Here is a 27670-nt window from a genome sequence, read left to right on the forward strand (position 1 = left end):
CACCTAAAATCTGTATAGTATCTGAAGAGATGACAGAACTATAAGGAGAAAAATATTTCATTTCCACTGAGTAAAAATATTTTTAAAAGGTAATAGTTAAAGCTGCATTACACAATGACCTTACTTATTTCCTAATACTGCAAACTAAAAACATGATTCACTTCTGATGCTTTGTAGCCTGAAATTTGATAGATTCTGTCTTAAGTACAAGTACACATTACAGTTACTAACAAGGACTATTCCATTCTCAATCTGTAAGCCACGAAAACCTACATTAAAATCTAAAAAGAACCTCTAATATCTTAAGTAGGCAATGCATTTGATTAAATCAATGAACTGACATATAATGCTTCCTTCCTTACCTTTTTTCTCCTCTGTGTTCAAATTTGACTCGAACATCATTCTGTAAGGAAATGATAAGTCATGTCAGAGATCAGATAAAATTCCCAGAATTTCTAAATCACTTTTCTTTTTAGTCACTCATTTAAGATAGAGCAGAGGGGGAAGGAGATTTCAATCAGCATCAACTCCAATCAACTGACAGCTTCTACCAAAGAGCTGAGTTGAGAGAATTCGGTTGCTTGATCTGGGCTCAACAGGAAAGAACACCAAGATCTATTAGTGATGGATCCCCAGCACATGACATTTACTAACTCTCTTAGAGAGCAATACAGAACACCACATTTCCACTTTCTATGTTAGATGTTCCAGATAAATTTCAAGTATAAGGATAAAATTGTCTTCATCTGTAAATATAGAGAATAGCCAATTATTTAAATAAAAGCCATTTGCATGTGTCACATGCCTTAGGAATTGAATGAGATATCTATTCTAGAGAGAAGTTACCACAAATGAAACTATCGTTTAAAAAAAAAACTGACACCCTTACAGAAAAATGTATGACAACAAAATACTTGATTCAAAAGTATAAAAGCAAGTCACTTCAAACAAATCCTCTATACAATTAGGATATTCAAAGAAAATAATTCACAGAACAGCTATATGTTTATTAAAATATTATTGAGACAAATACCTGCTTTTTTGGTGATGAAGATTTTGTTTTTCTGGTTTCCTGTAAGGATAATGCTGGTCGACTGGCCTTATGAAGAACAGCCAAATCTTGCATGATTGAGTTCAAAGCTTGCTGATCATCTAGGTATTTTTAAAATAAAACACACAGAGAACTGTGATTTCAATACGTATTTATCATAGACATCAATATAAAATTTATAATAAAACAATGCATCTACAACACTTTCAAGGCCTGCATTTGTTATTTTGGTGAAAGAAAAGCTTAGTTATTTAAAAACTGAACGTAAGTAACTTAAAACTGCACTATATCAAGCACCTGCCTCACACTAGGTGTTCACACAAGACATTTATAAGGCAAGTACAGTCGTTCTGACTCTTCTCCTGATGTAACATTCTAGGATATGGGTCAAAACAACCCTGTTATAACAAATTCCTTTCTATGACTCCTAAACAAAACATCAACAAGACATCTAAAATCTTAATTAAAACGAGTGGGGAAAAAATAAATACCTTTCTCTAAATACTATCATAATTTAGCATTTATGTTTAAAATACAGAATTCCTCTCAGAGTTTTTCTCTTTCATCAGTACCTCAAGTCAGGAACAAAGAAAAGCGGCCTACTGATATTTGGATGTGATTTTTTTTAATACCTTCACCATAACGTTCAACAAGACTACATTAACAGACCAATGACCTCAACCACTAACAACTTAAAAGGTATCAATGCAAGAAAAATTCACCTCTTATAAAAAGTACTGAATCCATAAAACTGAAACAATCATGAACCATGAACTTTTAATCTTTTCCAAATATACCAAAGATTTCTAAGACTATATACGCATGAGCATCCTAGTAATGATAATTGTATGACCTCTGGACAATTTAATTGATTTTTCACTAGTAAAAAAATTCTACTAATGATAATCAACAGTTGGTAAATAAAGGAACTAAGGGACTTTACAGCTTACATTTTACAATGTAACCATTTTGGTAACAATAATTTATGTTCCAGAGCAGTAGTAATTAAAACATGCTTTATCCTGTAAAGGGAGATCATTAAAAAGGATTTGGCAAGTCAATGGCTTTATCAGTCTTTCAAACACACAAACAGCTTATTTCTCTAACATTTAATTTTTTTACAACACTCAATATATTCTGTTCTATAGTGAAACTACTTGCATACTAAAATTAAAATCATGGTTCCAAAGGTTTTGTTAACAAATTCCAGGTCCAGAGAAAATTTTAATCCTTCAAAAAGTATTGTTTGTGAAATAAAATTTCTATATAATATTAGCTTAGCCAAACAGTAACTGAGCCAAATGGGTCTAACGTAATTACAACATGTGTGCTGTATATGGGTCCAAGCCAGACTATGTCATTTATTGATAAAATATAATCCTTCCTTAGAAAAATAAGCTGAAAATACTATGAATTGGAATGAAATTATCTGATATAGCTTTCTTATGAAAAGTAAGACCTGTAATTCTACACTGGGGAGAGGAAAACTTTTAATACTTACACGTATCTATGTCCTAATTATTTTCTTCTTTAAGCATGTGAATTTAGGCATTTTCACAATATTTCATGTTCAACATTACACCCAAGCTCCTTCTTTTTTCTGGTTTGAAGGAGAATCAGATGCTACATAAATACCCAACGGGAAACTTGCTTTTGATAAGATGTAAGCTAACAAATGCCAAAAGGATCAAGCAAAGCGGTGAACATACACTACAAGCACTGTTCTAACAATTCTTAGACCATTTTACTCTATTAAGAATCTCTATGGTAGTGACAGGTACCAGGAAGATTAGACGGGTTATAAACATCACAGGATCATGAGTTGATCTATATGGCAGAGAGGCTGCTCAGAGGACCCCACAGTCTGACCGGGAACCACACAGAAGCAGCAGTGGATTTCTGACACACATTAAGAGGACATTTGGTTGTTGAGCACAAACCCAGAAAATGTTTGGGAGGTAATAATTTCAAATAAAAGATTTATCAGAAATGCTTAATTTATTACCTTTTATGGTTAATTCATTACACTTAAGAAACTATTTACAGGAGAAAATCTTCAACTAAAATTCAAGTATCTGTGATGCATCCTTTTAACTATTCATAGTTTCCTGAGACTACGTCTGTAAATGTTTTTAAGCCATGACTGTTCTTTGCACACTATGGTGGCAGCAACAAAAACGAAAAGCTGGTATGAATTCAGTAAAAGTTCCAATTCACAGCTGGAGGTGAGGTGACTGAAGCGGAGCACCGGGACCGCCTGACGGCGCTGCGCTCCTGGCTACAGACAGAGGAGATATTTAAAAAGCAGGAAGCTGGGGGCTGTGCCTACACATCTGCCACAACAGACACACTCTAAGCGTGCTGGCCCCTCCAGTAAAGCACATGGACAGATTTAAGCTCTTTGGCTCTACTGTCATGTATATGCATATAAGAGTGAATAATATCTTTGTTAAGCAAGGGGTAGGAACACTGTGACAAAGACAAACATTGGCAAATACATGTCAGAATTAAGATATCGGTCTAAGATACTGGTCTAAGTTTAAAACCTTAGCTTCCAAACACTGTGTGTTTTTCCCCATTAGGATGGGATAGGCCATTTGCTCCATTTCTTTCTAGTTTTTCCCTGTCCAATCCCTGCCTCACATTGGAACCCTCAATTCCAAGGAGAAAAGAGAGGGAAAAAAAGAAAGTACAGAAGAAAACAAAAAGATATATAAACTTAACCCCCACAATCCATTCCCATACTTTGGCCTTCCTTTCCATTAACATTATGACACCACAGAAAACTCACAAGAGTTGTAAAACATATCCTCCTTGAGCACCAATGATTTACTCCTCTATTCTGTTATAAAGTTTCATGATTCATTATTTTTATGCAGCTATTTTCCTTAGTCTATCTATATTACTCTCACATCCATACATGACCACAGGAAAAACCATAGTCTTGACTAGACGGACCTTAGTCGGCAAAGTAATGTCTCTGCTTTTGAATATGCTATCTAGGTTGGTCATAACTTTTCTTCCAAGGAGTAAGCATCTTTTAATTTCATGGCTGCAGTCACCATCTGCAGTGATTCTGGAGCCCCCAAAAATAAAGTCTGACACTGTTTCCACTGTTTCCCCATCTATTTCCCATGAAGTGATAGGACCGGATACCATGATCTTCGTTTTCTGAATGTTGAGCTTTAAGCCAACTTTTTCACTCTCCTCTTTCACTTTCATCAAGAGGCTTTTTAGTTCCTCTTCACTTTCTGCCATAAGGGTGGTGTCATCTGCATATCTGACGTTATTGATATTTCTCCAGGCAATCTTGATTCCAGCTTGTGTTTCTTCCAGCCCAGCGTCTCTCATGATGTACTCTGCATAGAAGTTAAATAAGCAGGGTGACAATATACAGCCTTGACGTACTACTTTTCCTATTTGGAACCACTCTGTTGTTCCATGTCCAGTTCTAACTGTTGCTTCCTGACCTGCATACAGATGTCTCAAGAGGCAGGTCAGGTGGTCTGGTATTCCCATCTCTTTCAGAATTTTCCACAGTTTATTGTGATCCACACACTCAAAGGCTTTGGCATAGTCAATAAAGCAGAAATAGATGTTTTTCTGGAACTCTCTTGCTTTTTCCATGATCCAGCGGATGTTGGCAATTTGATCTCTGGTTCCTCTGCCTTTTCTAAAACCATCTTGAACATCAGGGGGTTCACAGTTCACGTATTGCTGAAGCCTGGCTTGGAGAATTTTGAGCATTACTTTACTAGCGTGTGAGATGAGTGCAACTGTGCAGTAGTTTGAACATTCTTTGGCATTGCCTTTCTTTGGAATTGGAATGAAAACTGACCTTTTCCAGTCCTGTGGCCACTGCTGAGTTTTCCAAATTTGTTGGCAGATTGAGTGCAGCACTTTCACAGCATCATCTTTCAGGATTTGAAACAGCTCAACTGGAATTCCATCACCTCCACTAGCTTTGTTCGTAGTGATGCTTTCTAAAGCCCACTTGACTTCACATTCCAAGATGTCTGGCTCTAGATTAATGATCACATCATCATGATTATCTGGGTCGTGAAGATCTTCTGTGAAGAAGGCTGAGCGCCGAAGAATTGATGCTTCTGAACTGTGGTGTTGGAGAAGACTCTTGAGAGTCCCTTGGACTGCAAGGAGATCCAACCAGTCCATTCTGAAGATCAACCCTGGGATTTCTTTGGAAGGAATGATGCCGAAGCTGAAGCTCCAGTACTTTGGCCACCTCATGCGAAGAGCTGACTCACTGGAAAAGACTCTTATGTTGGGAGGGATTGCGGGCAGGAGGAGAAGGGGACGACCGAGGATGAGATGACTGGATGGCATCACGGACTCGATGCACATGAGTCTGAGTGAACTCCGGGAGATGGTGATGGACAGGGAGGCCTGGCGTGCTGCGATTCATGGGGTTGCAAAGAGTCGGACATGACTGAGCGACTGAACTGAACTGATCTATATTACTACACTGTTGAGTAACTATATAACAATTCATTCCTCAGCATTTACTCAATCTTTAAAAGTCAGGTTTCTTTACCAAGAATTTTATCTGGCCATCAGTCTCTAAGAAAATCACAATCCAAAAAAATAAAGACATAAATAAAAAAAAGAGGGAGAAAAAAAAAAGAAAATCACAATCCATCTTAACAGCTTCTTTTGAATGTCCACCTCATGTCCTGCACAAACTGGTTATCCCAAAACTGTAAAAGTCAACACAGTAAGTGCTTTAATCGAAACTCTATTAAGTAAATAAATGTAAAACATTACATAAACCTACTAAATCATAAGATTTCTTCCTAAGAAGCTTATCACACACAGAGAGAAAGCCCTCACGCCATATTATCCTTTAATTATAGATAAGAAATGCTTTTAGTTGGAACTCACCCATCATGGCAATCAGCTTGACTACTTGGAAATTAGGGAAATAGTTCTCCCATCAGCATTCTCTGTGGCCTAAGGAGGTAAAAAATGAACATGGTAATAGTAAGAAGAGAGAGAAGAGGGAGCCATAAAAAGAAAAAAATCAGTATAAGTAACACTAATGAGAATGTACAATATTCATATTTTACACATTTTTATGGGGAAAGTGCCTTACTTTCCCCAGATATTCAATTATTGAGAATGAACAAAAAATCATTATTACTTTATATTAAATTTATTTCAGTATTGTTCAGATTTCTGTCCATCTAAACTAAAGCAAAACAAAATGGAACAATTTTTGACAGTTAAAAAGCTTAAGAGATAACTGAATAAACTCAAGCTCCCACAAGGCAGGGGCACATAAAGATGCATGGAAAAGGTCATGTTTAGAGACAAAAGGAGGACATCAACAAAGTAGTAAAAGCCTACAAAAATTCTCTCCTCCATCTAAGACAAAATTATCAGAATCAACACAAAGGAATGAACCAAAAATTTGCAGCCATCTGGGAAGCATTCTGTAGTCTCAATAAAAACAGAAAGCCTTGTGGTGTTTTGACCTTCCCTATTCTTAATCTTTTCCACCCTTTACTCCCAGCTCTAAATTAGCAATTTAAACCAACAAGCCCAGAGATTTCCCTGACAGTCCAGTGGTTAAGACTCTGTACTTGTAATGCAGGAGTGCAGGTTTGAGCCCTGGTCAGGGAACTAAGGAGATTCCTAGGTGGCACAGTGGTAAAGAATCCGCTTGCCAAAGCAGGAGACTTCAAGAGATGCAGGTTTGATTGCTGCATTGGGAAGATCCCTTGGAATAGGAAATGGCAACCCACTCCAGTATTCTTATCTGGAAAATGCTATGAACAGAGAAGCCTAGCAGGCCTCAGTCCGTGGGGTCACAAAGAGTCAGATACAACTGAGCACATACATACAACTGGGAACTAAGCCTCCACATGCTAGAATGTGGCCAAAGAACAAAAACCCCCGACAAGTCCAAAGTCCCCATGAAAATGAGCAGCCTGGCAGCCACTGGAGAAGGCAGAATGGATTCCCCCAAATCTATCATATTTGACCTATCTAATGGTTTGCTGATAGACCCCATTTGAAAGGCTGCCTTTATTTAACCTGACTTAAAGCTTTTACAATGCAAAGAGCTTGAGGTATTTACTGAAAATCAATCAAGAACAAATGTTACATATCTCAACTGTCAGAGGTTGGGGATAAAATATTTCGGGCAGGCAATACTTTAAGAAAAAAATTTTCTAGAAAAGCCGAGGAATGAGATGTCTGTAGGGAACTCTGAAAATCTCCAACAGATTCCTAGAAATCTAGAAGTTATGCAAACTCTCAAGGCTGTTGCACAGTCAAGAAAGGCCTAAAAAACCTTCGGCTTTTACCTCTGGCTAACATTAAGGCTTTGTGCAACATTAAGTCCAAGGTAAGAGAAACCCAAATAAGACGGTAGGTGTTGCAAGAGGGCATCAGAGGGCAGACACACTGAAACCATACTCACAGAAACCTAGTCAATCTAATCACAACTAGGACCACAGCCTTGTCTAAATCAACGAAACCCCCATGGGGCGACCCAAGACGGATGGGTTATGGTGGAGAGGTCTGACAGAATGTGGTCCACTGGAGAAGGGAATGGCAAACCACTTCAGTATTCTTGCCTTGAGAACCCCATGAACAGTATGAAAAGGCAAAATGATAGGATACTGAAAGAGGAACTCCCCAGGTCAGTAGGTGCCCAATATGCTACTGGAGATCAGTGGAGAAATAACTCCAGAAAGAATGAGGGATGGAGCCAAAGCAAAAACAATACCCAGCTGTGGATGCGACTGGTGACAGAAGCAGGTCCAATGCTGTAAAGAGCAATACTGCATAAGAACCTGGAATGTCAGGTCCATGAATCAAGGCAAATTGGAAGTGCTCAAACAAGAGATGCCAAGAGTGAATGTCAACATTCTAGCAATCAGCGAACTAAAATGGACTGGAATGGGTGAATTTAACTCAGATGACCATTATATCTACTACTGCGAGCAGGAATCCCTCAGAAGAAATGGAGTAGCCATCATGGTCAACAAAAGAGTCCGAAATGCAGTACTTGGATGCAATCTCAAAAACGACAGAATGATCTCTGTTCATTTCCAAGGCAAACCATTCAATATCACAGTTATCCAAGTCTATGCCCCAACCAGTAATGCTGAAGAAGCTGAGGTTGAACGGTTCTATGAAGACCTACAAAGACCTTTTAGAACTAACACCCAAAAAAGATGTTCTCTTCATTACAGGGGACTGGAATGCAAAATTAGGAAGTCAAGAAACACCTGGAGTAACAAGGAAACTAGGCCTGGAATACGGAATGAAGCAGGGCAAAGACTAATAGAGTTTTGCCAAGAAAATGCACTGGTCATAGCAAACACCCTCTTCCAACAACACAAGAGAAGACTCTACACGTGGACATCACCAGATGGTCAACACCGAAATCAGATTGATTATATTCTTTCCAGCCAAAGATGGAGAAGCTCTACACAGTCAACAAAAACAAGACCAGGAGCTGACTGTGGCTCAGACCATGAACTCCTTATTACCAAATTCAGACTCAAATTGAAGAAAGTAGGGAAAACCGCTAGACCATTCAGGTATGACCTAAATCAAACCCCTTATGATTATACAGTGGAAGTGAGAAATAGATTTAAGGGCCTAGATCTGACAGAGTGCCTGATGAACTATGGACTGAGGTTCATGACATTGTACAGTAGACAGGGATCAAGACCATCCCCATGGAAAAGAAATGCAAAGAGCAAAATGGCTGTCTGGGGAGGCCTTACAAATAGCTGTGAAAAGAAGAGAAGTGAAAAGCAAAGGAGAAAAGGAAAGATATAAGCATCTGAATGCAGAGTTCCAAAGAATAGCAAGAAGAGATAAGAAAGCCTTCTTCAGCAATCAATGCAAAGAAATAGAGGCAAACAACAAAATGAGAAAGACTAGAGATCTCTTCAAGAAAATTAGAGAAACCAAGGGAACATTTCATCCAAAGAGGGGCTCGATAAAGGACAGAAATGGTATGGACCTAACAGAAGCAGAAGATATTAAGAAGAGGTGGCAAGAATACATAGAAGAACTGTACAAAAAAGATCTTCACAACCCAGATAATCACGTATGATGTGATCATTCACCTAGAGCCAGACATCCTGGAATGTGAAGTCAAGTGGGCCTTAGGAAGCATCATTACAAACAAAGCTAGTGGAGGTGATGGAATTCCAGTTGAGCTGTTTCAAATCCTGAAAGATGATGCTGTGAAAGTGCTGCACTCAATATGCCAACAAATTTGGAAAACTCAGCAGTGGCCACAGGACTGGAAAAGATCAGTTTTCATTCCAATCCCAAACAAAGGCAATACCAAAGAATGCTCAAACTACCACACAATTGCACTCATCTCACATGCTAGTAAAGTAATGCTCAAAATTCTCCAAGCCAAGCTTCAGCAATACGTGAACCGTGAACTTCCAGATGTTCAAGCCGGTTTTCCAAAAGGCATAGGAACCAGAAATCAAACTGCCAACATCCGCTGGATCATCGAAAAAGCAAGAGAGTTCAAAAAAACCATCTATTTCTGCTTCATTGACTATGCCAAAGCCTTTGACTGTGTGGATCACAATGAACTGGAAAATGAAAGAGATGGGAATACCAGACCACCTAACCTGCCTCTTGAGAAATCTGTATGCAGGTCAGGAAGCAACAGTTAGAACTGGACATGGAACAACGGACTGGTTCCAAATAGGAAAAGGAGTACGTCAAGGCTGTATATTTAACTTCTATGAAGAGTACATCATGAGAGACGCTGGGCTGGAAGAAGCACAAGCTGGAATCAAGATTGCCGGGAGTTAATATCAATAACCTCAGATATGCAGATGACACCACCCTTATGGCAGAAAGTGAAGAGGAGCTAAAAAGCCTCTTGATGAAAGTGAAAATGGAGAGCGAAAAAGTTGGCTTAAAGCTCAACATTCAGAAAACGAAGATCATGGCATCTGGTCCCATCACTTCATGGGAAATAGATGCGGAAACAGTGGAAACAGTGTCAGACTTTATTTTGGGGGGCTCCAAAATCACTGCAGATGGTGACTGCAGCCATGAAATTAAAAGATGCTTACTCCTTGGAAGAAAAGTTATGACCAACCTAGATAGCATATTCAAAAGCAGAGACATTACTTTGCCAACAAAGGTCTGTCTAGTCAAGGCTATGGTTTTTCCTGTGGTCATGTATGGATGTGAGAGTTGGGCTGTGAAGAAAGCTGAATGCCGAAGAATTGATGCTTTTGAACTGTGGTGTTGGAGAAGACTCTTGAGAGTCCCTTGGACTGCAAGGAGATCCAACCAGTCCATTCTGAAGGAGATCAGCCCTGGGATTTCTTTGGAAGGAATGATGCTAAAGCTGAAGCTCCAGTACTTTGGCCACCTCATGCGAAGAGTTGACTCACTGGAAAAGACTCTGATGTTGGGAGGGATTGCGGGCAGGAGGAGAAAGGGACAACAGAGAATGAGATGGCTGGATGGCATCACTGACTCTATGGACGTGAGTCTGAGTGAACTCCAGGAGTTGGTGATGAACAGGGAGGCCTGGCGTGCTGCGATTCATGGGGTTGCAAAGAGTCGACACGACTGAGCGACTGAACTGAACTAAAGTAAAAGATGTGGTAGAACTGCAAATGCCTGAGAGAATGTTAAAGGCCAGCCCCAACACACACACACACACACACACACACACGCACCCCGAAAGACTGTGAGACTTAAAGGTTCCAAGTCTAAGGAAATCTGTCTAATCACGAGATGACAACTAAACTAGGAGCAGTCTTCAGGGACCACATATGACAGAATACAGACTTTAAAAAATGAGTTCTGAAACATCATTAAAAAGCAAATTATAACAACAACAAAAAATACAGAGGTAGAAGAACCAGATTTCCAGACGTGGTGCATTATAATATTTTAAGTGTCCAGTTTTCAAGGAAAAAAAGACATACAAAGACACTGGTCCATACACAGAGAAAAAGCAATCAACAGAAACCAACCCTGAAGAAGCCCAAATGTCAGACTAACTAGACCCGTATCAAAATTCCAGATTCCCTTCAGCATAAACTACATTGTTTGTATAAGCAGTTTAGGCACAGTAAGCCATTCATGTCAGTTAGTCAGGTAGGAACCCTCCTGAAATCCAAGTTTTCAGATGCCAGCAATGAGCAGGCGTCATAAGCGGTTATTTCAAGGATAAGGAGCAAGGTCTACCTTAACTCTTTTCTACACAAGCAGCAGGAGAAAATTAATAGACAAGTTTAAAGAAACTGCATAAATCAATAATTATAAGCATGCTGTTCGGTGTATATTACGTAGATATAATTTATATAACGACAGTAGCACAAAAGACAGACAAGGGATGGAGTTAGAAGGAAAGTTTTGTATGCCGCTCTAATTAAGTGGTATTAACTCAAACTATATTGTTGTAGGTTGAGATGTTGATTTTAATCCCCAGGTCAACTACTGAAGTACACATTTATTTAAATGGCAAAAGAAACAAGAGAATTAAAACAGCACACTAGAAAATATCTATTTAACAAAAAGAAGGCACTAATGAAGGAATGAGGAACAAAAAGAGATATAAAACACACAGAACACACCTGGCAAAAATGGCAGATGTAACCCTCCCTTATGCATAGTTTTATATATACATATAAAAGCAGGACGAACAAAGGCAGAAATGAGCAGACTAGGTTAAAAAACTTGACAACTGTATGCTGTCTACAACAGACACATTTTAGATTCAAGCACAAAATAGATTAAAAGACTGTAAAAAATATACCATGCAAACAGTAGCCAAAAGGCTATACTATTAGCAAAAAAATGGAATATATTACAAAATGGTTGTTAATGGCAACGAAGGACATCTATAGTGAAAAAATGGCCAACTTATCAACAAGATACATAATTATAAACACGTATGCCCGTAACAACAGACTCTCAAAATACATGAAAAAAGATATGAAATAATTAAAATAGGACAGTTAAGAGAGTTCAATGGTTCATTTTCACTAAAGGATAAACAAATAGAAACATCAATGAGAAAATGAAGATTTAAGTAATGCTATAAAATGCTATATAGATAAAATAATGCTATTTAGATAAAGAGCATATCTATAGTACACTCAACCCCCAAAGAGCAAAATACACATTTTTCTCAAATGCATGTAGAACATTTTCCAGGACAGATCACATGTTAGGCAATAAAACTTGTCTCAGTAAGTATAAATAGATTTAAGAAATATTCTTGGCATATACCCCAGAGAAAAACATAGTCTGAAAGGATACATGCATCCCAATGTTCACTGCAGCACTGTTTACAAGAGTCAAGACACAGAAGCAACCTAAATGTCCATCAACAGAAGAACGGATAAAGAAGATGTGGTTCATATATACAATGGAATATCACTCAGTCATTGAAAAGAATGAAATAATGCCATTTGCAGCAATATGGATGGACCCAGAGATTGTCATAATGAGTGAAGTCAGACAGAGAAGGTGAAATATCATGACATCCCTTATATGCAGAATCTAAAAAGAAATGATACAAATGAACTTATTTACAAAACAGAAATAGACTCACAGACTTAGAGAACAAACTTATGGATGCCAGGGGTGAAAAAAATGGGAAAGGAATAATTAGGGAGTTTTGGATCGACATGCACACACTGCTGTATTTAAAATGGATAACAACCAGGTCCAAATGTGGAGCACAGGGCAATCTGCCCCATGTTATGTGGCAGCCTGGATGGGAGAGGAGTTTGGGGGAGAAAGGTGCATGTATAGGTGAGTCCTTTTGCTGTCTACCTGAAACTGTTCTAAAATGTTAATCAGCTATAGTAGTGAGTGAACGTGTCACTTAGTCTTGTCCAACTCTTTGTGACCCCAAGGACTGTTGCCCACCAGTCTCCTCTGTTTATGGAATTCTCCAGGCAAAAATACTGCAGTGAGTAGCCATTCCCTTCTCCAAGGGATCTTCCCAACCCAGGGATCAAACCCAGGTCTCCTGCATTGCAGGAAGACTCTTTACTGTCTGAGCCACCAGGGAGGCCCTAATTGGCTATACTTCAATATAAAAGAAAAAGCTTAAAAGACCAAAAATAAGTAAATGAATGTGCATGAACAACAACAACAAAAAAAAACTATTGGTAAACCATGATCATAAATATTTATAAAATATCTATTAAAGCAAAGTGTTATCAAGACTTTCCTAACTGTAGAAGTTTATAACTTTGAATATAGAACTGTAGATAACCATATGCATAAAAGGCAAACCATAAAGCCAAACAGATTTTTCCTCATTTTGGTCAACAGAATCAAAATACAATTGAATAGAAATAAAAGAAAAAAGATATACGATGTATGTTCCCTGACAACAATGAAATGAGAAATTGGTAACAGAAAGAAATCTGGGGGATTTACAAACATGAAAATTAAACACACTCCTAAAGAACCAATGAGACAAAAAAGAAGTAACGTGGAAAATTAGAAAATGCTTTGAATGAATGAAAATTTTAAAACATACTGAAAAGTATTGGATGCATCTAAAGTATAATTTAGAGATAAACTTGTAACTGCTGGGAATTTGCTGGTAGTCCAGTGGTTAGGACTCAACACTCTCAATGTTGAATTCAACCCCTGGTGAGTGAAGGAAGATCCCACAAGCCACACAGCATGCCCCTCCCCAAGAAATCAGAGAATTACTACCAACCTTACAGAAACAAAAAGGAAAAGGGAATACTATGAATAATTGTACATCAGTGAATAAGACCACCTGGAAGAAATAAAGTGATTGAATCAGAAATTTTAAAGCTTTTCACAAATAAAAAGTCCTAACCCAGATAGATGGCTCACACATTTAAGGAAGAATTACCACCATTATTAATATTTTATTACCCAGTATTACTCTGATAATCAAATCAGACAAAGATATTGTAAGAGAAAACTACAGATTGATAACTTTGTGAATATAGAAAAATACTAACAAAACACTAACAAATCTAATCCAGAACATTAAAAAGAGGGCTTCTACGCCAGAAACCTATAGGATATATCCCACAAAAGCAAGGTGGGTTCAGCATACAACATCAATGTAATAAAACACAGATAAAAGAAAGATACATAATCACCTCAACAGACAAAGAAAATGCAAGTGCCAAAATCCAACTGCCTACTCAGAAGACTAGGAAGAGAAAGGAACTTCTGCAGCTGATCAGGGCAACCATGAAAAATCCACAGCAAAAACTGGATATGTGCCTACTAAGATCAAGACAGATTTCAGTCTTGCCACTCTTATTTAATATTGTACTAGAGTCCTAGTCAGAAAATGAGGCAAGAAAATGAAATATTGATAAAAGGAATTCAGACTCAGTAAGAAGCAAAACTATACCTATTTGCAGATGACAGTCTTGTATACAGAAAATCTAAGTTCACAAAAACAATATTAGAGTTAATGAAAGAGGTCAGCACAGTTGCAGGATACAAGATCAACACTTAAAATGATCAGTTGTATACCTATGGCTGATTCATGTTGAGGTCTGACAGAAAACAACAAAATTCTGTAAAGCAATTATCCTTCAATAAAAAATAAATTAATTTAAAAAATCAGTTGTATTTTTACACACAAGCAATGAACAATTTGGAACTAAAATTTAGAAATAAATTCCACTTATATTACCATCAAAATAATATAATTATTAGGAATATATTTAACAACAACAAGTCTTGTACACTGAAAACTATAAAACACTTCTGAATAACATTAAAACAGATCTAAGTATCTGGAAAGACATTCCATGTTCATGGATTGGAAGAAAATGTTTTTAAGATGGTAAAACTCTCAAAGTCACCTACAGATTCAATGTAATCTCTATCAAAATTCCAATGACCTTTCTTTACAGCAATGAAAAAAGTGATACTTAAATGCATATGGAACTAAAAGAGACTCTGAAGAGCCAAAACAATACTGAAAAAGAAAAATAAAATTGGAGGACCCACACTCTCTGATTTTAAAAATTACTACAAAGTTACAGCAATCAAAGCAGTGGGGGTACCGAAATAAGGCAAGAAACTGGTGACACAGAAGTGAGAGCTCAAACATCTATGGCTGAATGAGTGCCAAGACACTGGGGAGATAATGATCATCAACAAACGGTACTGGACAACTAGATAGCCACAGGCCAAAACAGGAAGTTAGACCCCTTCCTCACACATTATGCAAAAATTAATTCAACATGGACCAAACACAAAATGGAAAAGCTAAATGTATAAAAACTTAGAAGGGAACACAGGTATAAACATCATATTTTACCTACCCCCCTGCAGAACTTACCTAAAGGGCACACATTTTTAATATACATTTTACATATGCATTCACCCACATAACCACAACAGATAAAACTATAGACATTTCCAGGACCCATGAAGACTCCCTTGTACCTGTCCCATGTGAGCCACCATTTCCCCATAAGGGAACCTTCATCTTGCCATTTACTGCCGTAGAGTAGTTTTGCCTTTTAACATTCCATGCTAATTGAAACATACAAGACATATCTTTGTATTTTTCTTTTTTATTTTATGTTTTTGGTTGTGCTGCACCATTTACAGGATTTTAGCTTACCGACCAGGGACTGAACCCATGCCCCCGGCAGTGAAAGCCAGTGAAGCCCTAACCACTGGACCACCACGGAACTGCCTGTATCTATTTTCACTTGATATTTTATGTCTCTGAAATTCTTCAACATAATCTGTACAAGTATTTTATTCACTTTCATCACCGTGCAATATTCCATTATAAGCTTATACCTCGACTAATTCACCCATTCTACTACTGGTGGACATGAAGGCTGTCTCCAGTTACTGGCTAACACATAAAAGCTCTATGAACCTCTTGAACATGCCTTTTGGTAAACATACACACATATTTCTGTTGGATACATATCCAAGGAGGGAACTGCTAAATCTCCAAGACATGCATATAATTACCTTCAGCAGTTATGGAGGAACATTTCTTCAAAGCGACTGTGTTAAACACAGATACTCTCATCAGTAATGCAAGAGAGTTCCAGTTCTTCCACATCCTCACCAGCCCTAGCAGTCATTCTGGTGGCTGTGTAATGTATTTATCACTATAGTTTTAATTTACACTTATCTGGTGATTAATGATGTTGAGTACCATTTTCATTCATTTACTGGCCATTCTGATACACTCTTCTGTAAAGTGACTATGTAACAAGCCTTTTGCACATTTAAAAATTTTAAACACAAGAACTCTGTTGGATATGTTCATTATGGTCTACGGTCTATGTCTTATCTTTACACTTTGTTTATGATATCTTCACTCTAACAAATCTAATGCAGTCAGTAAGTATACAGTGGAGAATTTGGGCAACTCCTTAATGAGGTGATTAAGATTAGCATCACATATAAAAGACAGATGGACATTCTGTGTCTCAAGGTTTAATACTCTGAGAAGGAAACAGCATGAACTAACCAGCTTTCTGAGACTGTATAACCTAAATATAATTAAATAAAGAAAACTCAGACAAAATGAGAAACATTGCATTTAAACAAAGAGACTGCATTCCTCAAAATGTCAATCAGATAAAAGTCAAAGAAGGGCTATGGAAATGTTGCAGATTCAAGGAGAGTAAAGAAACACAGCAACTTGATCTTTCCTAAACCTAGATTGGATCCTATACCAGAGAGAAACTGCTATATGGGCCATTATCAGGTCAAATGACAAAACTGGAATATGTATAGGAATTATTTCTTCAGAAAGGCTACATTCCAGTTCCTATTGTCTCTGCTATCCTCCTACATTTATTTACGCTATGATAGAAATGTGCATGTGGGTTCTGGTGGTTATTAACTGGCATAAAAGACATATTAGTAATGAGCTTTTATCCACAAAACTGGTGGGAATTCAAATATATGGGCTGGCTAAAATACCAGAGAAACACTCCGCTACCCTGCATGAACAAAATATAAAAGCCTATATTCTTTATTGTATTTTTAATTAAAAAAAATTTCTTACTGAAGTATAGTTGATTTACCACATTGTGTTAGTTTCTGGTGTACAGCAAAGTGATTCCGTTATACATTTACACACATATTCTTTTTCATATTCTTTCTCATTATAGTTTATTACAAGATACTGAATAAAGTCCCCTACACTATCAGTTCAGTTTAGTCGCTCAGTCGTATCCGACTCTTTGCGACCCCAGGGACTGCAGCATGCCAGGCTTCCCTGTCTGTCACCAACTCCCGGAGCTTACTCAAACTCATGTCCATCGAATCAGTGATGCCATCCAACCATCTCATCCTCTGTCATCCCCTTCTCCTCCCACCTTCAATCTTTCTCAGCATCAGGGTCTTTTCAAATGAGTCAGCTCTTCGCATCAGGTGGCCAAAGTATCGGAGTTTCAGTTTCAGCATCAGTCTTTCCAATGAATATACAGGACTAATTTCATTTAGAATGGACTGGTTGGATCTCCTTGCAGTCCAAGGGACTCTCAAGAGTCTTCTCCAACACCACAGTTCAAAAGCATCAATTCTTCGGCGCACAGCTTTCTTTATAGTCCAACTCTCACATCCATACACGACTACTGGAAAAACCATAACTTTGACTAAACGGACCTTTGTTGGAAAAGTAATGTCTCTGCTTTTTAATACGCTGTCTAGGTTGGTCATAGCTTTTCTTCCAAGGAGCACTTTTTGTTTTTGTTTTTTTTTTTTTTACTTTATTTTACTTTACAATACTGTATTGGTTTTGCCATACATTGACATGAATCCACCACGGGTGTACATGCGCTCCCAAACATGAACCCCCCTCCCACCTACCTCCCCATAACATCTCTCTGGGTCATCCCTGTGCACCAGCCCCAAGCAGGCATCTTTTAATTACATGGCTGCAGTCATCATCTGCAGTGATTTTAGAGACCAAAAAAATAAAGTCTGTCACTGTTTCCACTGGTTCCCCATCTATTTGCCATGAAGTGATGGGACCAGATGTCATCTGAATGTTGAGTTTTAAGCCAACTTTTTCAATCTCCTCTTTCACTTTCATCAAGAGGCTTTTTAGTTCCTCTTTACTTTCTGCCATAAGGGTGGTATCATCTGCATATCTGAGGTTACTGATATTTCTCCCAGCAATCTTGATTCCAGCTTGTGCTTCTTCCAGCCCAGCGTCTCTCATGATGTACTCTGCATAGAAGTTAAATAAGCAGGGTGAAAATATACAGCCTTGACGTACTCCTTTCCCAATTTGGAACCAGTCTGTTGTTCCATGTCCAGTTCTAACTGTTGCTTCTTGACCTGCATAAGGATTTCTCAGGAGGCAGGTCAGGTGGTCTGGTATTCCCATCTCTTGAAGAATTCCCATCTCTTTTCCACAGTTTGTTGTGATCCACACTGTCAAAGACTTTGGCGTAGTCAATAAAGCAAAAGTAGATGTTTTTCTGGAACTCTCTTGCTTTTTCAATGATCCAGCAGATGTTGCCAATTTGATCTCTGGTTCCTCTGCCTTTTCTAAATCCAGTTTGAACATCTGGAAGTTCACGGTTCACATAGTGCTGAAGCCTAGCTTGAAGAATTTTGAGCATTACTTTGCTAGTGTGTGAGATGAGTCCAATTGTGCGGTAGTGTGAACCTTCTTTGGCACTGGAATGAAAACTGGCCTTTTCCAGTCCTGTGGCCAGTGCTGAGTTTTCCACATTTGCTGGCATATTGAGTACAGCACTTTCACAGCATCTTTTCGGAGTTTCACAAATCTTTTAGGAGTTGAAATAGCTCAACTGGAATTCCCTGTACTACACCTTGCTTTTTACCTATTTTATACATTGCTGTTGCTATTAAATCATGTCTGACTCTTTGCAATGGGCTGCAGCACATCAGGCTTCCCTGTCCTTCACTATCTCCTAGAGGGTGCTCAAATTCATGTCCACTGAGATAAGGATGTTATCCTCTGTCACTCTCTTCTCCTTTTGTCTTTTATCCTTCCCAGCATCAGGGTCTTTTCCAATTGAGTTGGCTCTTCATATCAGGTGGTCAAAGTACTGGAGCTACAGCTTCAATTTTATACATAGAAGCTTGTAACAGTTAATTCCAAATTCCTAATTTATCCCTCTCCCACCCTAAACAAGCTTATTTTCTATTTTTCTATATTTGTGAGTCTGTTTCTGTTTTGTAAGCAGATTCATCTGTATCATATTTTAGATTCCACATGTAAGTAATATCACATGATATTTTTCTTTCTGTATATGACTGACTTCACTTAGTATGATAACCTATAGGTCAATTCATGTTGCTGCAAATGGCATTATTTCATTCTTTTTTTAAGGCTGAGTAATATCTTGCATGTGTGTATGTGCGTGTATACACACACACACACACACATATATATCTCACATTTTCTTTATCCTTACACCTGTCAATGGACATTTAAGTTGCTTCCATGTCCTGGCTATTGTAGCTGTGCTGCTATGAACACTGGGGTGCATCTTTCTTTTCAAATTAGAGTTTTCTCCCAATATATGCCCAGGAGAGGGATTGCTGGATCACACGGCAACTCTAGTTGTAGTTCTTTAAGGAACCTCCATACTGTTTTCCACAGTGGCTGTGCCAATCTACATTCCCTTTTCTCCACATCCTCTCCAGCATCTATTATCTGTAGACTTTTTAAAGGTGGACATTATGATTGGCGTGAGGTGGTACCTCATGGTTGTTCTGATTTCCATTTCTCTAGTAACTGGCAATGTTGAGCATGTCTTCATGCATCTATCGGCCATCTGGATGTCGTCTTTGGAGAAATGTGTATTTAGGCCTTCTGCCCATTTTTTGATTGGGTTGTTTTTCTGTTATGGGGATGTACAAGCTGTCTGCACATTTTGGGAATTAAGCCCTGGTTGGTCACATCATTTTAAAATATTTTCTCCCAGTCCGCAGGTTGTCTTTCCATTTTGTTTTTTGTTTCTTTTGCTATGCAAAAGCTTACACATTTGATTAGGTCCCATTTGCTTAATTTTGCTTTTACTTCAATTGTCTTGGGAGACTGACCGAAGGAAACGCTGGCACAATTTAAGTCAGAGAATGTTTTGCTTGTGTTCTCTTCTAGGAGTCTTACAGTATCGTGTATTATATTTAAGTCTCTAAGCCATTTTGAGTTTATTTTTGTCTATGGTGTGAAGGTGTGTTCTAACTTCACTCATGCTCATGTGGCTGTCCAGTTTTCCCAACACCACACTTGCTGAAGAGACTAACTTTTTCCCACTGTATATTCTTGCCTCCTTTGTTAGATTAACTGACTGTAGGTAGGTGGTTTATTTCTATAAAAGCCTACCTTCTTAAAGACAGTGCCAAGGCCAGTCATTCATTTTGAGGAGTCTGGTTATTTAATGCCACCAATAAGATTAACCAACTCCTGCCTCTAAAATTTTGCTGCATCTGTACATCAACTGAATCTTTCATGCAAGGTACGGGTGAAGTACCTTAAAGATAAGGAAGCTGAGGAGTTCACATGTTTACAAAGCAGATGGCACTTACTATTTTTGAACTTGCTTGCTAATAAATGATGGCAAAATAAAAGTCTACTATATTTGGAAGGATTTGGTCTAAGGTTTACTTTCACTATAAGCCAATAGATTATAAGAAAGCAGCTGATATTCATTGAAGTTCACTGATTGCTATATACTTTATTTACCTAAAATAACACAATAATTGTGCATAACCAATTAGACTTTGTTCAATTCACAACAGCCAACTTAGGATCTCCTGACTCACTTTTGCTACATCTAAGAGTCTTTCCCCCAAGTCTTTAAGTGGCTGCTAAGGTCTATTGACCATCTAATATAAAACATTTCCCTCACTCACTCACTTTCTTTTTTTACATCATCCTATTTTTGCTTCTTGATAAAACATATCATCATATAAAAATTCTTTTAGTCAGTTTATTTATTTATTACACCTCCATCCCCACTGGCACACAGGAGCCTTAAGAACAGAGACTCTGTTGATATGACTGATCACTGCACCTCTGATGTACAGAACAGTGCATGGCTCATAGAAGGTGCTGGGTATTTCAGAATAAAAGAAAAATTTAAAAAGTGGGAGGTGGAGAATAAGAGAAGACAGGAGTTATCTTGCAAAGATCAAAAAACTAACTCTAAAAGAATGGGTTGGGGGGGGGCAGGGACATCTACGCAATTGCTCAGATACTAAGAAAATGAGTAAGACATTAGTAAGACAGTTTTGTACTCCACACTCAAAAAGCCCATGGACCAATAAAGAAAAGAGAAAAAGACACTGCTGTAGTATTATGGATTTTAACAGAGATATGTCATTAAAATACACGTTAAGAAATAGCCCACTGTGTGATAGTACCTGCCATACTATACTCCAACTATTAATAACTTAAGAGTAAGTGCATATCTCCCATCCACAAGTAGATTATGAATTGAGATCATATGTTTCACCTAAAAATGACAGGCAAAAGTGGTACTCAATCTAAATGTATCAAACCATTCTAACAAGATTTTAATGACTTTCACATTTATAAGAAATGACTAATGATTAGGAGTCTCCATCCTGATATGAATAAATTGTAAGTTAAAAGAGATCTATGATCAGGAACAAGAAAAGGGTGCCTACTCTTGCCACTATTATTCAGCACAGTTTTGGAAGTCCTAGCTATGGCAATCAGAGAAGAAAATTAAATAAAAGGAAGCCAGATTGGAAAAGAAGTAAAACTCTTGTTTGCAAACAACACAATATTATACACAAAAAACCCTAAAGATAGTATCAGAAAATTACTAGAGCTAATCAGTGAATTTACTAAAGTTGCAGGATACAAAAATCAATACACAGAAATCACTTACATTCCTATACATGAACAATAAGACATCAGAAAGAGAAATTAAGGAATCAAGCTCATTTACCACTGCAACATAAAGAATAAAATGCCTAGGAATAAATCTCCCTAAGGAGACAAAGAGCTGTACACAGAAAACTGTAAGACACTCATGAAAGAAATCAAAGATCACAGAAACAGAGATATTCCATGTTTCTGGCGTGTACGAATCAATACGGTGAAGACGACTCACTACCAAATGCAATCTACGGATTCAATGCAATCCTCATCAAATAACCCAGAACTACAGCAAAAAATTTCATAATTTATATGGAAACACCAAAGACCCCAAAGAGCCAAAGCAATCTTGAGAAAGAAGAATGGATCTGGAGGTTTCCTGACTTCAGACTATACACAAAACTACAGCAATCAAACCTATATGGTACTGGCACAAAAAAAAAAAGACATACAGACCAATGGAACAAGATAGAAAGCCCAGACATAAACCCACGCACCTATGGGCACCTTATCTTTGACAAAGGAGGAAAGAATATACACTGGAAAAAAGACAGCCTCTTCAGTAAGTGGTGCTGGGAAAACTGGAAAGCTATATGTAAAAGAATGAAATTAGAACACTTCCTTACATTATATACAAAGATAAATTCAAAGTGGATTAAAGACCTAAATTTAAGACCAGAAACTATAAAACTCTTAGAGGGAAACATAGGCAAAACACTTTATGACATAAATCACCGCACGATCCTCTATGACCCACCTCCTAGAATAATGAAATAAAAACAAAAATAAACAAGTGGGACCTAATTAAACTTAAAAGCTTTTTCACAGCAATGGAAACTAAAAACAAGGTGAAAAGACAACCATCAGAATGGGAGAAAACAACAGCAAATCAAACAACTGACAAAGGATTATTTCCAAAATATTCAAGCAGCTCATACAAGTTAAAACCAGAAAAACAACAACCCAATCAAAAAGTGGGCAAAAGACCTACACAGACATTTCTCCAAAGAAAACATACAGATGGCTAATAAACACAAGAAAAGATGCCCAACATTGCTTATTATTAGACAAACGCAGTAATGAAAACTACAAGGAGATAACACCTCACACTGGTCAGAATGGCCATCATCAAAAACTGACAAACAATAAATGCTGGAGAACACGTGAAGAAAGGGGAACTGTCTTCCACTCTTTGAGGGAATGTAAATCAATACAGCCACTATGGAAGACTATGGACAGTCCTTAAAAAACCAGGAATGAAACTACCACATGACCCAAAAACCCCACTCCTCGGCATATACCCTGAGAAAAACGTAACTGAAAAAGATACATTTACCACAATGTTCACTGCAGTACTATCTACAGTAGCTAGGACATGGAAGTAACCTAGATGTGCATCGAAAGATGAACAGATAGAGAAGCTGTGGTACATATACACAATGGAATATTACTCAGCCATAAAAAGGAATGCATTTGAGTTAGTTCTACTGAGGTGGATGACCTAGAGACTATTACCAGAATGAAGTATGTCAGAAGAGAAAAACCAGTATCACATATTAATCCACATATATGGAATCGAGCAAGACGGTACTAATGATTCTATCTGCATGGCAGCAGAGGAGATGCAGGCACATAAAGAACAGACTTACAGACATGGGGTGAGGGTTGGGAAGGAGAGGGTGGGATGATTGGAGAAAGCAGTATGGAAACATATACACCACCATATGTAAAAGCAGTGCTAAAAGAAAAATGTATAGCTAACATGAAGTGAAAGCAGTGCTAAGAGAGGAATTTATATCTGTAAATGTACATATTAAAAAAGAAGATTTCAAATCAACAACCTAACTTTACATCTTAAGGAACCAGAAAAAGAACAAACTAAACCCAAAGCTAGCAGAAGAAAGGAAATAATAAAGATCAGAGCAGAGAGAAGCAAAATAAAGAGATAAATAATAAAAGAAAAATCAGTAAAACCAAGAGGTGATTCTTCAAAAAAGATCAACAAAATGGGCAAAATTTTAGCTAGACTAAGAGAGAAAAGAGTCAAATAACTAAGATAAAAAATGAAAGAGGAAACATTACATTACAGAAGTAAAAATAACCAGGAAACTCCTTAGCAGTCCAGTGGTTAGGACACCACACTTCCTCTGTAGGAGGTACACAGGTTCAATCTCTGATTGGGAAACCAAGATTCCGTATGCCGTGTGGCACAGCTAAAAAAACAAACAACAACAAAAAACCCAAATGAATAAACAAAAACCTCCTAAAAAGAAAAGTCTAGGTCCAGACGGTTCCACTGGTAATATTGTACATTAGAAGAAATTCTTCCAAAAAACTGAAGAGGAAGGAAAATCTACTAACTCACTGGATGAGGCCAACATTAGCCTGATACCAAAGCCAGACCAAGTCATTACAGGTAAACTACAGACCAGTTATCTCCTATGAACACTGATGCAGAAACCCTTAACAAAGTGCTAGGAAGCAAAACTAAGCAGCAAGTCAAAAGGATTATGCGTCACAGTCAAGCGGGATGGCTTATTAAAAGGCAAGGATGACTCAACACGTGCAAACATCAATGTCATAAATCACATGAAGGGAAGGAAGGGGAAAAAACAGTTCTCTCCATTGATGCATAGAAAGCACTTAACAAAATTTAATACTCTTTCATGATGAAACACTCAGGAAACTAGCAACTGAAGGAAATTCCTGAGCATAATGAAGGTCATATAAGAAAAGCCTATATCTGACATCACAGTCAGGGCAAACCACTGAAGGCTTCTCCCTACGCCTTTCCTGTCCAGACCAGGGACAAGACTCAGATGTCCACTTGGCCACTCTTACTCAGCACAGTGTTGGGAGTTCTAGTAGGAGCAACGGGCATGAAAACAGACAGACTTCCAAATCAGAATCAAAGAAGCAAAATTATCTCTATGTGAAGGTGACATGACCTCAAATACAGAAATGCCTAAAGATTATGCACACACACACACACACACGATGCTGAAGCTAATAAACATATTCAACAACACTGTGTGTATTGTTACAAATCAACACACAAAAACCAATTACATTTCTACACACTATGAACAATCAGAAAATGAAATTAAGAAAATCCCATTTACAATAGCATCAAAAAGAATAAAGTACTCACGAATTAACCAAGGTACTAAAAGACTTACACAATGAAAACTACAGAATGCTGCTAAATAAATTAAAACGACACAAATAAATGAAACATATCCATGAATTAGATGACTTAATACTAAGATGCCAATACTACACGAAATGATCAATAGATTTGATGCAAACCCTATCAAAATCCCAATGACATTTTTTGCAGAAACAGAAAAATCCATCCAAAAGTTCATATGAAATCTCAAGGGATCCCAAATAATCGAAACAATCCTGAAAAAAAAAAAAAAAAAACTAGAGGACTCACACTTTCTGATTTTAAAACTCACTCCAAAGTTACAGTAATCATAACAACACAGTACTGGTAATAAAGACCAATGGAATAGAGCCCAGGATTATACCCTTGCATAATTGGTCAAATAATTTTTGACAAGAGTGCCAAGACTATTTAAGAGGGAAAGCACAGTGTTTTAATAATATGGTGATGGTAAAACTGGAAAATATCCACATGCAAAAAAAAAAAAGTAGCTGGTACTTTACACCAGACACAAAAACTGCCTTAAAATGGATCATAAACCTAAATGTAAAAGCTAAAACAACAGAACTCTTCAAAGTATAAAGGGAAACCATTTTTGCAAAAATCTCTTGAATGTGACATCAAAAGCACAGTCAACAAGAGAAAAAATAGAGAAACTGGAGTTAATCAAAATTTAAAATGGATGGATAAACCCAGAGGACATTATGTTAAGTGAGATAATCCAGGTAGAGAAAGGCAAATAATGCATGATTTCACTTATATGAGGTATCTAAAATAGTCAAATTTATAGAAGCACAGAATAAAACTGTGGTTGTTGGATTGGGGGGGGTTGTCAGGTAGCAAAAATGGAGCATTTTTATTCAATGTATGTAAAATTTCAGTTATGCTGATGATTTAAGTTCTAGAGATCTGCTGTAAAACATATTGCCTCAAGTTATTAATATGGTATTGGGCACTTCAAATTTTGTTAAGAAGGTAGATATCATGGGAAGTATTCTTGTTGTTGTTCAGTTGTAAGTCATATCCAACTCTTTGCAACCCCATAAACTGCAGCACACCAGGCTTCCCTGTCTTTCAACTATCTTCTGGAGCTTGCTCAAACTCATGTCCATTGAGTCAGTGATGCTATCTAACCATCTCATCCTCTGCCGCCCCGTTCTCTCTTGGCCTCAGTCTTTTCCAGCATCGGGGTCTTTTCCGAAGAGTTGGATCTTCTCATCAGGTGGCCAAAGTTTTGGAGCTTCAGCTTCAGCAGTAGTCCTTTCAATGAATATTTAGGACTGATTTCCTTTAAGAATTGACTGGTTTGATCTCTCAAGAGTCTTCTTCAGCACCACAGTTTGAAAGCATCAATTCTTTGGCACTCAGCCTTCTTTTTGGTCCAACTCACATCAGCACATGACTACTGGAAAAACCATTGCTTTGACTATATGGACTTTTGTCAGTAAAGTGATGTCTCTGCTTTTTAATATGCTGTACAGGTTTGTCATAGCTTTTCTTTCAAGGAGAAAGCATCTTTTAATTTCATGGCTGTAGTTACCATCTGCAGTGATTTTGGAGCCCAAGAAAATAAAATAAAATCTGGCACTGTTTCCACTTTTCCCACATCTGTTTGCCATGAAGTAATGAGACCAGATACCATGATTTCTGTCTTTTGAATGTTGAGTTCCAAGCCAGTTTTTTCACTCTCCTCTTTCACCCCCATCAAGAGGCTCTCCTCTCTGTTTTCTGCCATAAGGGTGGTATCATCTGCATATCTGAGATTGTTGATATTTCTCCCTGCAATCTTGATTCCAGTCTGTGATTCATCCAGCCCTTGCATGATGTACTCTGCATTTAAGTTAAATAAGCAGGATGACAATATATAGCCCTGACTTACTCCTTTCCCACCACCAAAAAAAGAAAGCAGGGAAAGGGACACAAGGAATTTGGGGGAGGCACTGCACGTTTCTATTACTCCAATTGTGGCAACGGCATCTTGAGTGTTCATTTATGTACTAACTCAAAAACTGTATACATCAAATATGTGCAGTTATTTTACCAGTTACACCTCAATAAAACTTTAAAAAAATTTTAAACTTCTGTGCATCAAAGGACACAATCAGCAGGGTGAAAAGATAATCCATGGAATGGGAGAAAATATTTGCAAATCATTTATCTGATAAGAGGTTAATGTCCAAATTTATCAGTTACTCTTACAATTCAACAAAAAAACAAGACTAAAAAATGGACAAAGGACTCAAGTCATTTCTCCAAAGAATATCACCAATCATTAGGGAAACAAACACAAAATCAAAACAATGAAATATCATCTCACACCCATACAATGGCTACTGTTAAGAAAAATGAAAGTAAATGTTGGCAAAATGTGGAAAATTTGGAACTCCTGTATACTACTGGTAGGAATGTGCAGTCACTATGGAAAACAGTATGGTGGGTCCTCAGAAATTAAAAACTAAGTTACCATTCTGTGCTGTGCTTAGTCGTTCAGTTGTGTCCAACTATTTGCAACCCCACGGACTGTAGCCCACCAAGCCCCTCTCTGTGGGGATTCTCCAGGCGAGAATACTCGAGTGGGTTG

The 27670-nt window shown here is 37.7% G+C and overlaps 1 protein-coding gene across 1 annotated transcript in view; it reads right to left on the minus strand.

Moving 5' to 3' along the window:
- MAP3K2 (mitogen-activated protein kinase kinase kinase 2) overlaps positions 1-27670 on the minus strand; it is a 98699-nt gene that overhangs the window by 41444 nt on the left and 29585 nt on the right. Inside the window, exons 2-4 of the mRNA XM_040227813.1 lie at positions 5951-6019; positions 1034-1152; positions 363-403 (exon numbers count right to left, since the gene is read on the minus strand). Of these exons, the coding sequence (XP_040083747.1) occupies positions 363-403; positions 1034-1152; positions 5951-5957 (167 nt within the window). The 5' untranslated portion in view covers positions 5958-6019. The remainder of the gene's footprint in view (positions 1-362; positions 404-1033; positions 1153-5950; positions 6020-27670) is intronic.

The sequence above is a fragment of the Oryx dammah genome, unplaced genomic scaffold, assembly GCF_014754425.2.
Source record: "Oryx dammah isolate SB20612 unplaced genomic scaffold, SCBI_Odam_1.1 HiC_scaffold_27, whole genome shotgun sequence".
Taxonomy (NCBI): Eukaryota; Metazoa; Chordata; class Mammalia; order Artiodactyla; family Bovidae; genus Oryx; species Oryx dammah.